This window comes from Oncorhynchus nerka, linkage group LG26 (genome assembly GCF_034236695.1).
Source record: "Oncorhynchus nerka isolate Pitt River linkage group LG26, Oner_Uvic_2.0, whole genome shotgun sequence".
Lineage (NCBI taxonomy): Eukaryota > Metazoa > Chordata > Actinopteri > Salmoniformes > Salmonidae > Oncorhynchus > Oncorhynchus nerka.
Window position 1 is genome coordinate 39,630,073 of NC_088421.1, and position 17,838 is coordinate 39,647,910.

General features: G+C 36.6%; 1 protein-coding gene across 1 annotated transcript in view; it reads right to left on the reverse strand.

Annotated features, from left to right (window-relative positions):
- Positions 1 to 17,838, reverse strand: part of notum1a (notum, palmitoleoyl-protein carboxylesterase a) — a 35,280-nt gene that overhangs the window by 3,168 nt on the left and 14,274 nt on the right. Inside the window, exons 3-9 of the mRNA XM_065010654.1 lie at positions 3,075 to 3,135; positions 2,927 to 2,985; positions 2,388 to 2,490; positions 1,936 to 2,127; positions 1,220 to 1,317; positions 920 to 1,067; positions 100 to 147 (exon numbers count right to left, since the gene is read on the reverse strand). Coding sequence (XP_064866726.1) covers positions 100 to 147; positions 920 to 1,067; positions 1,220 to 1,317; positions 1,936 to 2,127; positions 2,388 to 2,490; positions 2,927 to 2,985; positions 3,075 to 3,135 — 709 coding nt within the window. The remainder of the gene's footprint in view (positions 1 to 99; positions 148 to 919; positions 1,068 to 1,219; positions 1,318 to 1,935; positions 2,128 to 2,387; positions 2,491 to 2,926; positions 2,986 to 3,074; positions 3,136 to 17,838) is intronic.

A 17,838-nucleotide genomic window follows, 5' to 3' on the forward strand; every position in this document is an offset into this window, starting at 1 on the left:
ACACAATTTTCAGTTTTCTGTTGTAAAGCCTTTATATACGATGTGCCCAACTGAACATGACCCAGGTGGAAGATGAAAGACAGAGAGATTGATACTTACTTCCTTGTGATGACTTCATGTGAGAGGCAAGCTGGAGCAAACATGGCCCTGAAAATGTATGCAAATACTTGAGACTTGTTGAACACAGTTGGCAGCATAACCTTGACACACTGTCTGTCTGTCAATCTTTTGCTGTAAGAGTTACTGTAAGTTTGTTGTAAGAGTTACTGTAAGTTTGCTGTATGAGTTACTGTAAGTTTGTTGTAAGAGTTACTGTAGGTTTGTTGTAAGAGTTACTGTAGGTTTGTTGTAAGAGTTACTGTAAGTTTGCTGTATAAGTTACTGTAAGTTTGCTGTAAGAGTTACTGTAAGTTTGTTGTAAGAGTTACTGTAAGTTTGTTTGTTACTGTAAGTTTGTTGTAGAGTTACTGTAAGTTTGTTTGCTGTAAGAGTTACTGTAAGTTTGTTGTAAGAGTTACTTTAAGAGTTACTGTAAGTTTGATTTAAGAGTTACTGTATGTTTGCTGTATGAGTTACTGTAAGTTTGATGTAAGAGTTACTGTAAGTTTGTTGTATGAGTTACTGTAAGTTTGTTGTAAGAGTTACTGTAAGTTTGTTGTAAGAGTAACTGTAAGTTTGTTGTAAGAGTTACTGTAAGTTTGTTGTAAGAGTTACTGTAAGTTTGCTGTAAGAGTTACTGTAAGTTTGCTGTAAGAGTTACTGTAAGTTTGATGTAAGAGTTACTGTATGTTTGCTGTATGAGTTACTGTATGTTTGCTGTATGAGTTACTGTAAGTTTGCTGTAAGAGTTACTGTAAGTTTGTTGTAAGAGTAACTGTAAGTTTGCTGTAAGAGTTACTGTAAGTTTGCAGGTGCTTACGGGACGTCTTTGAGCGTGTTCCTCAGCTCGATGCCTAGGTTCTGGATGTACCGCCACTGCCCCTCCTGGACGGGCTGACCGGTAAGATGGATGTTGTCCACGGTCAGCTGGGCCTCGTCGAACAACCACTGGACCACGAACACTGGACCTGTGTGGAGGGAGGTTGTAATGTATGCACAAGTGAACACAAACACAAACGCATGCACAGGCTGTCCATAATGAACACACTGACACACAGAGATATACACAGATATCTGTGCAAATTCACAAATCAATTCATTAACCTTTGCTAGCACTCACTCTTTATGGAGGGGAACACTCTGTAGCCAAAGAAACAGTTCCACTCCTCCCCCAGGTGGACCTGTCTACACCTCTCTGGCACAACGCTGCCCCAGTACCTGGTGACAAGAGGTCAGAGGTCAACATCTTACAGTGTCAGTTCATATAGGACCTGAAGAATAGGCTACTAAGCCTCCGTCTACACAAGAAGCCCGATCAGATCAGATCTCTAAGGCTGTGTTTACACAAACATCCTGATCAGATCAGATCTCTAAGGCTGTGTTTACACAAACATCCTGATCAGATCAGATCTCTAAGGCTGTGTTTACACAAACATCCTGATCAGATCAGATCTCTAAGGCTGTGTTTACACAAACATCCCAATCAGATCAGATCTTTTGCCAATTATTGAGTTGTCTATAAATGCAGCCTTAGGCGAGGGGGTTCAATATGTTCAATCCATTTAACAATGAAGTGACACAGTACAGTACAACTAGGGCCAATAGCTTATCCTGGTCAGGCCACTGGGCCATGAGAAACACTCTGGCCCTAACCACTCAGAAAGCAGTTCAGAATATGAGTGCTGATCTAGGATCAGCCCTCCCTGTCCATATGATCTTATTGAATATGATCTAAAAGTCGGAAAATTGATGATATATCAGCACCCCTAATCTGAGATTTGAGATTGTGAATATGGTCCCAGAGACTGCAGCTATAGTGGTGGAGTGCTCTCTTACTTGATGCCTCTCTTGATGGCCTCCGTGGGGGCACAGCTGATGGTGTCGTGACAGTCAGTAGATCGGTACTGCTTGTTGTCCAGGAACCAGCCCGAGTCAGCCAGACCCCTCACCTGGATCCCAGGGTGCCCCAGCCCCTGCAGCAGCTCAGCCACAGGGTCCACGTTCAGCAGGACCCCCGTCCCCCCCGCACTGTGGGGTAGAGAAGAGACACACCGATAACACACACACAGGCATGGATACACACACACACACACACACACACACAGGCATGGACACACACACACACACACACACACACACACAGGAATCGATACAAACACACACAGGTACTAACAGACACACACACTCACTTACTTTAATCTCTAGTGACACATAGTTCCAGTTCATTAAACATATTTACATTACGTTAACACACAGACACACCCACACCAACATGTGGCCCCACCCACCTGCTGCCAGCCAGTAGTAGAACCTTGGCGTTGTCAAGCCCCTTGGTCAGCAGATCCTTCACCACCTCCTGAATGATCAGAGACCCCATGAATGCGTAGCCACCTGCACACAGACAGACAGTCAGTCACCAACACAATACATTGAGTGCAGAGTGACCAACACAATGCACACAACATACCTACCTATCCTATGTCTATCATGGATGACTCAATGAAATAACCAATTTCCCTCTAGGAAAATATGTTTTAAGTTAATTGATTGATTGAATGATCGATTAATTTCTTGGTTGGTTGGCTGATCGGTTGCTTGTTTTATTGGTTGCTTGGTTGATTGATTTGTTGGTTGATTGGTTGGTTGATTAGGTGATTGATTAGTTGATTGTTTGATTGATGTATTGGCTGATTGGTTGATTTATTGATTGGGTGTTTGGTTGATTTATTGATTGGGTGTTTGGTGATTTATTGATTGGGTGTTTGGTTGATTGACCTCCATTAGAAAATGCAAACACACATTAGTATGGCTAATAGTGATGTCTTACTGTGGTCCGTCTTGGCTGAGGCACCACTCCACACATCACTAGAGCAGTAGGGGATGAACCTGGAGAGGAAACACAACATCCGTGTCAGGTCTTCTTACACCTTTATAAAGATCGACTGGACACAGACACACCAAATCCTGGAACTTACACCATGTTGGCGTTCCACCAGTGAGGGTTTTCCTCTGGGAGTGGAGACAGGATCCCTGTGCCTACAGAGAGGAACGACACGGCAATAGAGAACAGATTACATTAACCATCATGCCACTCCCAGAAACATAACCATCTTCCTCATAATCACTGCATGAATGATGGTCCTGACAGCACATTGAGAGAGGCACTTCCCCTCTCACAGTATCAGGCAGACCGTCTCAATAACACTGGTCATTACTACATAGATGACTGTCTCAATAACACTGGTCATTACTACATAGATGACTGTCTCAATAACACTGGTCATTACTATAGAGATGACTGTCTCAATAACACTGGTCATTACTACCATAGATGACTGTCTCAATAACACTGGTCATTACTATATAGATGACTGTCTCAATAACACTGGTCATTACTAGCATAGATGACTGTCTCAATAACACTGGTCATTACTACATAGATGACTGTCTCAATAACACTGGTCATTACTACATAGATGACTGTCTCAATAACACTGGTCATTACTACATAGATGACTGTCTCAATAACACTGGTCATTACTACATAGATGACTGTCTCAATAACACTGGTCATTACTATATAGATGACTGTCTCAATAACACTGGTCATTACTACATAGATGACTGTCTCAATAACACTGGTCATTACTATATAGATGACTGTCTCAATAACACTGGTCATTACTATATAGATGACTGTCTCAATAACACTGGTCATTACTACATAGATGACTGTCTCAATAACACTGGTCATTACTACATAGATGACTGTCTCAATAACACTGGTCATTACTACATAGATGACTGTCTCAATAACACTGGTTATTACTACATAGATGACTGTCTCAATAACACTGGTCATTACTATATAGATGACTGTCTCAATAACACTGGTCATTACTATATAGATGACTGTCTCAATAACACTGGTCATTACTACCATAGATGACTGTCTCAATAACACTGGTCATTACTATATAGATGACTGTCTCAATAACACTGGTCATTACTACCATAGATGACTGTCTCAATAACACTGGTCATTACTACCATAGATGACTGTCTCAATAACACTGGTCATTACTATATAGATGACTGTCTCAATAACACTGGTCATTACTACCATAGATGACTGTCTCAATAACACTGGTCATTACTACATAGATGACTGTCTCAATAACACTGGTCATTACTACCATAGATGACTGTCTCAATAACACTGGATGACTGTCTCAATAACACTGGTCATTACTACCATAGATGACTGTCTCAATAACACTGGTCATTACTACCATAGATGACTGTCTCAATAACACTGGTCATTACTACCATAGATGACTGTCTCAATAACACTGGTCATTACTATATAGATGACTGTCTCAATAACACTGGTCATTACTACCATAGATGACTGTCTCAATAACACTGGTCATTACTACCATAGATGACTGTCTCAATAACACTGGTCATTACTACCATAGATGACTGTCTCAATAACACTGGTCATTACTACATAGATGACTGTCTCAATAACACTGGTCATTACTACATAGATGACTGTCTCAATAACACTGGTCATTACTACCATAGATGACTGTCTCAATAACACTGGTCATTACTACATAGATGACTGTCTCAATAACACTGGTCATTACTATATAGATGACTGTCTCAATAACACTGGTCATTACTACTGTCTCATAGATGACTGTCTCAATAACACTGGTCATTACTATATAGATGACTGTCTCAATAACACTGGTCATTACTATATAGATGACTGTCTCAATAACACTGGTCATTACTATATAGATGACTGTCTCAATAACACTGGTCATTACTATATAGATGACTGTCTCAATAACACTGGTCATTACTATATAGATGACTGTCTCAATAACACTGGTCATTCTATATAGATGATCAATACTGGTTATTACTATATAGATGACTGTCTCAATAACACTGGTCATTACTACATAGATGACTGTCTTACTGGTCATTACCATAGATGACTGTCTCAATAACACTGGTCATTACTACATAGATGACTGTCTCAATAACACTGGTCATTACTATATAGATGACTGTCTCAATAACACTGGTCATTACTATATAGATGACTGTCTCAATAACACTGGTCAATAACACTGGTCATTACTATATAGATGACTGTCTCAATAACACTGGTCATTACTATATAGATGACTGTCTCAATAACACTGGTCATTACTATAGATGACTGTCTCAATAACACTGGTCATTACTACCATAGATGACTGTCTCAATAACACTGGTCATTACTACCATAGATGACTGTCTCAATAACACTGGTCATTACTGGTACTATATAGATATAACACTGGACCATAGATGACTGTCTCAATAACACTGGTCATTACTACCATAGATGACTGTCTCAATAACACTGGTCATTACTACCATAGATGACTGTCTCAATATTACACTGGTCATTACTACATTAGATGACTGTCTCAATAACACTGGTCATTACTATATAGATGACTGTCTCAATAACACTGGTCATTACTATATAGATGACTGTCTCAATAACACTGGTCATTACATTACTACATAGATGACTGTCTCAATAACACTGGTCATTACTATATAGATGACTGTCTCAATAACACTGGTCATTACTACATAGATGACTGTCTCAATAACACTGGTCATTACTACCATAGATGACTGTCTCAATAACACTGGTCATTACTACATAGATGATGACTGTCATTACTCAGATGACTGTCTCAATAACACTGGTTATTACCATAGATGACTGTCTCAATAACACTGGTCATTACTACATAGATGACTGTCTCAATAACACTGGTCATTACTACTGTCTCAATAACACTGGTCATAGATGACTGTCTCAATAACACTGGTCATTACTATTATTACATAGATGACTGTCTCAATAACACTGGTCATTACTACATAGATGACTGTCTCAATAACACTGATCATTACTATATAGATGACTGTCTCAATAACACTGTCATTCTCTGTCTCAATAACACTGGTCATTACTACATAGATGACTGTCTCAATAACACTGGTCATTACTACATAGATGACTGTCTCAATAACACTGGTCATTACTATATAGATGACTGTCTCAATAACACTGGTCATTACTGGTCATAGATGACTGTCTCAATAACACTGGTCATTACTACCATAGATGACTGTCTCAATAACACTGGTCATTACTATATAGATGACTGTCTCAATAACACTGGTCATTACTACATAGATAGATGACTGTCTCAATAACACTGGTCATTACTACCATAGATGACTGTCTCAATAACACTGGTCATTACTACCATAGATGACTGTCTCAATAACACTGGTCATTACTATATAGATGACTGTCTCAATAACACTGGTCATTACTACCATAGATGACTGTCTCAATAACACTGGTCATTACTATATAGATGACTGTCTGTCTCAATAACACTGGTCATTATTACTATAGATGACTGTCTCAATAACACTGGTCATTCATTACTATATAGATGACTGTCTCAATAACACTGGTCATTACTACATAGATGACTGTCTAACACTGGTCATTACTACATAGATAGTCTCAATAACTATGACTAGATCTCAATAACACTGGTCATTACTACATAGATGACTGTCTCAATAACACTGGTCATTACTATATAGATGAGATGTCATTACATAGATGACTGTCTCAATAACACTGGTCATTACTACCATAGATGTCTGTCTCAATAACACTGGTCATTACTACCATAGATGACTGTCTCAATAACACTGGTCATTACTCATAGATGACTGTCTCAATAACACTGGTCATTACTACCATAGATGACTGTCTCAATAACACTGGTCATTACTACCATAGATGACTGTCTCAATAACACTGGTCATTACTACCATAGATGACTGTCTCAATAACACTGGTCATTACTACCATAGATGACTGTCTCAATAACACTGGTCATTACTATATAGATGACTGTCTCAATAACACTGGTCATTACTACTGGTCATTACTATATAGATGATGTCTGTCTCAATAACACTGGTCATTACTATAGATGACTGTCTCAATAACACTGGTCATTACTATATAGATGATGACTGTCTCAATAACACTGGTCATTACATAGATGACTGTCTCAATAGACTGGTCATTACTACCATAGATGACTGTCTCAATAACACTGGTCATTACTACATAGATGACTGTCTCAATAACACTGGTCATTACTACATAGATGACTGTCTCAATAACACTGGTCATTACTACCATAGATGACTGTCTCAATAACACTGGTCATTACTACATAGATGACTGTCTCAATAACACTGGTCATTACTACATAGATGACTGTCTCAATAACACTGGTCATTACTATATAGATGACTGTCTCAATAAACTGGTCATTACTATATAGATGGTCTCAATAACACTGGTCATTACTATATAGATGTCTGTCTCAATAACACTGGTCATTACTACATAGATGACTGTCTCAATAACACTGGTCATTACTATATAGATGACTGTCTCAATAACACTGGTCATTACTATATAGATGACTGTCTCAATAACACTGGTCATTACTACATAGATGACTGTCTCAATAACACTGGTCATTACTATATAGATGACTGTCTCAATAACACTGTCATTACTATATAGATGACTGTCTCAATAACACTGGTTATTACTATAGATGACTGTCTCAATAACACTGGTCATTACTATATAGATGACTGTCTCAATAACACTGGTCATTACTATATAGATGACTGTCTCAATAACACTGGTCATTACTACATAGATGACTGTCTCAATAACACTGGTCATTACTACCATAGATGACTGTCTCAATAACACTGGTCATTACTATATAGATGTCTGTCTCAATAACACTGGTCATTACTACCATAGATGACTGTCTCAATAACACTGGTCATTACTACCATAGATGTCTGTCTCAATAACACTGGTCATTACTACATAGATGACTGTCTCAATAACACTGGTCATTACTACATAGATGACTGTCTCAATAACACTGGTCATTACTACATAGATGACTGTCTCAATAACACTGGTCATTACTATATAGATGTCTGTCTCAATAACACTGGTCATTACTACCATAGATGACTGTCTCAATAACACTGGTCATTACTACATAGATGACTGTCTCAATAACACTGGTCATTACTACATAGATGACTGTCTCAATAACACTGGTCATTACTATATAGATGACTGTCTCAATAACACTGGTCATTACTATATAGATGACTGTCTCAATAACACTGGTCATTACTATATAGATGACTGTCTCAATAACACTGGTCATTACTATATAGATGTCTGTCTCAATAACACTGATCATTACATTACTGTCTCAATAACACTGATCATTACTATATAGATGTCTGTCTCAATAACACTGGTCATTACTATATAGATGTCTGTCTCAATAACACTGGTCATTACTACATAGATGTCTGTCTCAATAACACTGGTCATTACTACCATAGATGACTGTCTCAAACTGGTTATTACTACATAGATGACTGTCTCATTACATTACTACCATAGATGACTGTCTCAATAACACTGGTCATTACTACCATAGATGACTGTCTCAATAACACTGGTCATTACTACCATAGATGACTGTCTCAATAACACTGGTCATTACTACCATAGATGACTGTCTCAATAACACTGGTCATTACTATATAGATGACTGTCTCAATAACACTGGTCATTACTACCATAGATGACTGTCTCAATAACACTGGTCATTACTACCATAGATGACTGTCTCAATAACACTGGTCATTACTACCATAGATGTCTGTCTCAATAACACTGGTCATTTACTAGATGTCTGTCTCATAGATGACTGTCTCAATAACACTGATCATGACTACCATAGATGACTGTCTCAATAACACTGGTCATTATGACTGTCTCAATAACACTGATCATGACTACCATAGATGACTGTCTCAATAACACTGGTCATTACTACATAGATGACTGTCTCAATAACACTGGTCATTACTACATAGATGACTGTCTCAATAACACTGGTCATTACTACATAGATGACTGTCTCAATAACACTGGTCATTACTACATAGATGACTGTCTCAATAACACTGGTCATTACTACATAGATGACTGTCTCAATAACACTGATCATTACTATATAGATGACTGTCTCAATAACACTGGTCATTACTATATAGATGACTGTCTCAATAACACTGGTCATTACTATATAGATGACTGTCTCAATAACACTGGTCATTACTATAGAGATGACTGTCTCAATAACACTGGTCATTACTACCATAGATGACTGTCTCAATAACACTGGTCATTACTATATAGATGACTGCCTCAATAACACTGGTCATTACTATATAGATGTCTGTCTCAATAACACTGGTCATTACTATATAGATGACTGTCTCAATAACACTGATCATTACTATATAGAGGACTGTCTCAATAACACTGGTCATTACTATATAGATGTCTGTCTCAATAACACTGGTCATTACTACATAGATGACTGTCTCAATAACACTGGTCATTACTACCATAGATGACTGTCTCAATAACACTGGTCATTACTACCATAGATGACCGTCTCAATAACACTGATCATTACTATATAGATGTCTGTCTCAATAACACTGGTCATTACTACATAGATGTCTGTCTCAATAACACTGGTCATTACTACATAGATGACTGTCTCAATAACACTGGTCATTACTACATAGATGACTGTCTCAATAACACTGGTCATTACTACATAGATGACTGTCTCAATAACACTGGTCATTACTACATAGATGACTGTCTCAATAACACTGGTCATTACTACATAGATGACTGTCTCAATAACACTGGTCATTACTACATAGATGACTGTCTCAATAACACTGGTCATTACTACATAGATGTCTGTCTCAATAACACTGGTCATTACTACATAGATGACTGTCTCAATAACACTGGTCATTACTACATAGATGACTGTCTCAATAACACTGGTCATTACTATATAGATGACTGTCTCAATAACACTGGTCATTACTATAGAGATGACTGTCTCAATAACACTGGTCATTACTACCATAGATGACTGTCTCAATAACACTGGGCATTACTATATAGATGACTGTCTCAATAACACTGGTCATTACTATATAGATGACTGTCTCAATAACACTGGTCATTACTACCATAGATGACTGTCAATCAATAACACTGGTCATTACTATATAGATGACTGTCTCAATAACACTGATCATTACTATATAGATGACTGTCTCAATAAACTGATCATTACTATATAGATGACTGTCTCAATAACACTGATCATTACTATATAGATGACTGTCTCAATAACACTGGTCATTACTACATAGATGACTGTCTCAATAACACTGGTCATTACTATATAGATGACTGTCTCAATAACACTGGTCATTACTACCATAGATGACTGTCTCAATAACACTGGTCATTACTATATAGATGACTGCCTCAATAACACTGGTCATTACTATATAGATGTCTGTCTCAATAACACTGGTCATTACTATATAGATGACTGTCTCAATAACACTGATCATTACTATATAGAGGACTGTCTCAATAACACTGGTCATTACTATATAGATGTCTGTCTCAATAACACTGGTCATTACTACCATAGATGACTGTCTCAATAACACTGGTCATTACTACCATAGATGACCGTCTCAATAACACTGATCATTACTATATAGATGACTGTCTCAATAACACTGATCATTACTATATAGATGACTGTCTCAATAACACTGATCATTACTATATAGATGACTGTCTCAATAACACTGATCATTACTATATAGAGGACTGTCTCAATAACACTGGTCATTACTACATAGATGACTGTCTCAATAACACTGGTCATTACTATATAGATGACTGTCTCAATAACACTGGTCATTACTATATAGATGACTGTCTCAATAACACTGATCATTACTATATAGATGACTGTCTCAATAACACTGATCATTACTATATAGATGACTGTCTCAATAACACTGGTCATTACTATATAGATGTCTGTCTCAATAACACTGGTCATTACTACATAGATGACTGTCTCAATAACACTGGTCATTACTACATAGATGTCTGTCTCAATAACACTGGTCATTACTACATAGATGACTGTCTCAATAACACTGGTCATTACTACATAGATGTCTGTCTCAATAACACTGGTCATTACTACATAGATGACTGTCTCAATAACACTGGTCATTACTACATAGATGACTGTCTCAATAACACTGGTCATTACTACATAGATGACTGTCTCAATAACACTGGTCATTACTATATAGATGTCTGTCTCAATAACACTGGTCATTACTATATAGATGTCTGTCTCAATAACACTGGTCATTACTACATAGATGACTGTCTCAATAACACTGGTCATTACTACCATAGATGTCTGTCTCAATAACACTGATCATTACTACCATAGATGTCTGTCTCAATAACACTGATCATTACTACATAGATGTCTGTCTCAATAACACTGATCATTACTATATAGATGACTGTCTCAATAACACTGGTCATTACTACCATAGATGACTGTCTCAATAACACTGGTCATTACTACATAGATGACTGTCTCAATAACACTGGTCATTACTACATAGATGACTGTCTCAATAACACTGATCATTACTATATAGATGACTGTCTCAATAACACTGGTCATTACTACATAGATGACTGTCTCAATAACACTGATCATTACTATATAGATGACTGTCTCAATAACACTGGTCATTACTATATAGATGTCTGTCTCAATAACACTGATCATTACTATATAGATGTCTGTCTCAATAACACTGGTCATTACTATATAGATGTCTGTCTCAATAACACTGGTCATTACTATATAGATGTCTGTCTCAATAACACTGGTCATTACTATATAGATGTCTGTCTCAATAACACTGGTCATTACTATATAGATGTCTGTCTCAATAACACTGGTCATTACTATATAGATGTCTGTCTCAATAACACTGGTCATTACTATATAGATGACTGTCTCAATAACACTGGTCATTACTATATAGATGTCTGTCTCAATAACACTGATCATTACTATATAGATGACTGTCTCAATAACACTGGTCATTACTATATAGATGACTGTCTCAATAACACTGGTCATTACTATATAGATGACTGTCTCAATAACACTGGTCATTACTATAGAGATGACTGTCTCAATAACACTGGTCATTACTACCATAGATGACTGTCTCAATAACACTGGTCATTACTATATAGATGACTGTCTCAATAACACTGGTCATTACTACCATAGATGACTGTCTCAATAACACTGGTCATTACTATATAGATGACTGTCTCAATAACACTGATCATTACTATATAGATGACTGTCTCAATAACACTGATCATTACTATATAGATGACTGTCTCAATAACACTGATCATTACTATATAGAGGACTGTCTCAATAACACTGGTCATTACTACATAGATGACTGTCTCAATAACACTGGTCATTACTATATAGATGACTGTCTCAATAACACTGGTCATTACTACCATAGATGACTGTCTCAATAACACTGGTCATTACTATATAGATGACTGCCTCAATAACACTGGTCATTACTATATAGATGTCTGTCTCAATAACACTGGTCATTACTATATAGATGACTGTCTCAATAACACTGATCATTACTATATAGATGACTGTCTCAATAACACTGATCATTACTATATAGATGACTGTCTCAATAACACTGGTCATTACTATATAGATGTCTGTCTCAATAACACTGGTCATTACTACATAGATGACTGTCTCAATAACACTGGTCATTACTACCATAGATGACTGTCTCAATAACACTGGTCATTACTACCATAGATGACCGTCTCAATAACACTGATCATTACTATATAGATGTCTGTCTCAATAACACTGGTCATTACTACATAGATGTCTGTCTCAATAACACTGGTCATTACTACATAGATGACTGTCTCAATAACACTGGTCATTACTACATAGATGACTGTCTCAATAACACTGGTCATTACTACATAGATGACTGTCTCAATAACACTGGTCATTACTACATAGATGACTGTCTCAATAACACTGGTCATTACTACATAGATGTCTGTCTCAATAACACTGGTCATTACTACATAGATGACTGTCTCAATAACACTGGTCATTACTACATAGATGTCTGTCTCAATAACACTGGTCATTACTACATAGATGAGACTGGTCATTACTACATAGTCTCAATAACACTGGTCATTACTACATAGATGACTGTCTCAATAACACTGGTCATTACTACATAGATGACTGTCTCAATAACACTGGTCATTACTACATAGATGACTGTCTCAATAACACTGGTCATTACTACATAGATGACTGTCTCAATAACACTGGTCATTACTACATAGATGTCTGTCTCAATAACACTGGTCATTACTACATAGATGACTGTCTCAATAACACTGGTCATTACTACATAGATGTCTGTCTCAATAACACTGGTCATTACTACATAGATGACTGTCTCAATAACACTGGTCATTACTACATAGATGACTGTCTCAATAACACTGGTCATTACTACATAGATGACTGTCTCAATAACACTGGTCATTACTACATAGATGACTGTCTCAATAACACTGGTCATTACTACATAGATGACTGTCTCAATAACACTGGTCATTACTACATAGATGTCTGTCTCAATAACACTGGTCATTACTACATAGATGACTGTCTCAATAACACTGGTCATTACTACATAGATGTCTGTCTCAATAACACTGGTCATTACTACATAGATGACTGTCTCAATAACACTGGTCATTACTACATAGATGACTGTCTCAATAACACTGGTCATTACTACATAGATGACTGTCTCAATAACACTGGTCATTACTACATAGATGACTGTCTCAATAACACTGGTCATTACTATATAGATGACTGTCTCAATAACACTGGTCATTACTACCATAGATGTCTGTCTCAATAACACTGATCATTACTACATAGATGTCTGTCTCAATAACACTGATCATTACTATATAGATGACTGTCTCAATAACACTGGTCATTACTACCATAGATGACTGTCTCAATAACACTGGTCATTACTACATAGATGACTGTCTCAATAACACTGGTCATTACTACATAGATGACTGTCTCAATAACACTGATCATTACTATATAGATGACTGTCTCAATAACACTGGTCATTACTACATAGATGACTGTCTCAATAACACTGATCATTACTATATAGATGACTGTCTCAATAACACTGGTCATTACTATATAGATGTCTGTCTCAATAACACTGATCATTACTATATAGATGTCTGTCTCAATAACACTGATCATTACTATATAGATGACTGTCTCAATAACACTGGTCATTACTACCATAGATGACTGTCTCAATAACACTGGTCATTACTACATAGATGACTGTCTCAATAACACTGGTCATTACTACATAGATGACTGTCTCAATAACACTGATCATTACTATATAGATGACTGTCTCAATAACACTGGTCATTACTACATAGATGACTGTCTCAATAACACTGATCATTACTATATAGATGACTGTCTCAATAACACTGGTCATTACTATATAGATGTCTGTCTCAATAACACTGATCATTACTATATAGATGTCTGTCTCAATAACACTGGTCATTACTATATAGATGTCTGTCTCAATAACACTGGTCATTACTATATAGATGTCTGTCTCAATAACACTGGTCATTACTATATAGATGTCTGTCTCAATAACACTGGTCATTACTATATAGATGTCTGTCTCAATAACACTGGTCATTACTATATAGATGTCTGTCTCAATAACACTGGTCATTACTATATAGATGACTGTCTCAATAACACTGGTCATTACTATATAGATGTCTGTCTCAATAACACTGATCATTACTATATAGATGACTGTCTCAATAACACTGGTCATTACTATATAGATGACTGTCTCAATAACACTGGTCATTACTATATAGATGACTGTCTCAATAACACTGGTCATTACTATAGAGATGACTGTCTCAATAACACTGGTCATTACTACCATAGATGACTGTCTCAATAACACTGGTCATTACTATATAGATGACTGTCTCAATAACACTGGTCATTACTACCATAGATGACTGTCTCAATAACACTGGTCATTACTATATAGATGACTGTCTCAATAACACTGATCATTACTATATAGATGACTGTCTCAATAACACTGATCATTACTATATAGATGACTGTCTCAATAACACTGATCATTACTATATAGAGGACTGTCTCAATAACACTGGTCATTACTACATAGATGACTGTCTCAATAACACTGGTCATTACTATATAGATGACTGTCTCAATAACACTGGTCATTACTACCATAGATGACTGTCTCAATAACACTGGTCATTACTATATAGATGACTGCCTCAATAACACTGGTCATTACTATATAGATGTCTGTCTCAATAACACTGGTCATTACTATATAGATGACTGTCTCAATAACACTGATCATTACTATATAGATGACTGTCTCAATAACACTGATCATTACTATATAGATGACTGTCTCAATAACACTGGTCATTACTATATAGATGTCTGTCTCAATAACACTGGTCATTACTACATAGATGACTGTCTCAATAACACTGGTCATTACTACCATAGATGACTGTCTCAATAACACTGGTCATTACTACCATAGATGACCGTCTCAATAACACTGATCATTACTATATAGATGTCTGTCTCAATAACACTGGTCATTACTACATAGATGTCTGTCTCAATAACACTGGTCATTACTACATAGATGACTGTCTCAATAACACTGGTCATTACTACATAGATGACTGTCTCAATAACACTGGTCATTACTACATAGATGACTGTCTCAATAACACTGGTCATTACTACATAGATGACTGTCTCAATAACACTGGTCATTACTACATAGATGTCTGTCTCAATAACACTGGTCATTACTACATAGATGACTGTCTCAATAACACTGGTCATTACTACATAGATGTCTGTCTCAATAACACTGGTCATTACTACATAGATGACTGTCTCAATAACACTGGTCATTACTACATAGATGTCTGTCTCAATAACACTGGTCATTACTACATAGATGACTGTCTCAATAACACTGGTCATTACTACATAGATGACTGTCTCAATAACACTGGTCATTACTACATAGATGACTGTCTCAATAACACTGGTCATTACTACATAGATGACTGTCTCAATAACACTGGTCATTACTACATAGATGTCTGTCTCAATAACACTGGTCATTACTACATAGATGACTGTCTCAATAACACTGGTCATTACTACATAGATGTCTGTCTCAATAACACTGGTCATTACTACATAGATGACTGTCTCAATAACACTGGTCATTACTACATAGATGACTGTCTCAATAACACTGGTCATTACTACATAGATGACTGTCTCAATAACACTGGTCATTACTACATAGATGACTGTCTCAATAACACTGGTCATTACTACATAGATGACTGTCTCAATAACACTGGTCATTACTACATAGATGTCTGTCTCAATAACACTGGTCATTACTACATAGATGACTGTCTCAATAACACTGGTCATTACTACATAGATGTCTGTCTCAATAACACTGGTCATTACTACATAGATGACTGTCTCAATAACACTGGTCATTACTACATAGATGACTGTCTCAATAACACTGGTCATTACTACATAGATGACTGTCTCAATAACACTGGTCATTACTACATAGATGACTGTCTCAATAACACTGGTCATTACTATATAGATGACTGTCTCAATAACACTGGTCATTACTACCATAGATGTCTGTCTCAATAACACTGATCATTACTACATAGATGTCTGTCTCAATAACACTGATCATTACTATATAGATGACTGTCTCAATAACACTGGTCATTACTACCATAGATGACTGTCTCAATAACACTGGTCATTACTACATAGATGACTGTCTCAATAACACTGGTCATTACTACATAGATGACTGTCTCAATAACACTGATCATTACTATATAGATGACTGTCTCAATAACACTGGTCATTACTACATAGATGACTGACACTGATCTCAATAGATGACTGTCTCAATAACACTGGTCATTACTATATAGATGACTGTCTCAATAACACTGGTCATTACTATATAGATGTCAATAACACTGTCTCAATAACACTGGTCATTACTATATAGATGTCTGTCTCAATAACACTGGTCATTACTATATAGATGTCTGTCTCAATAACACTGGTCATTACTATATAGATGTCTGTCTCAATAACACTGGTCATTACTATATAGATGTCTGTCTCAATAACACTGGTCATTACTATATAGATGACTGTCTCAATAACACTGGTCATTACTATATAGATGACTGTCTCAATAACACTGGTCATTACTACCATAGATGTCTGTCTCAATAAC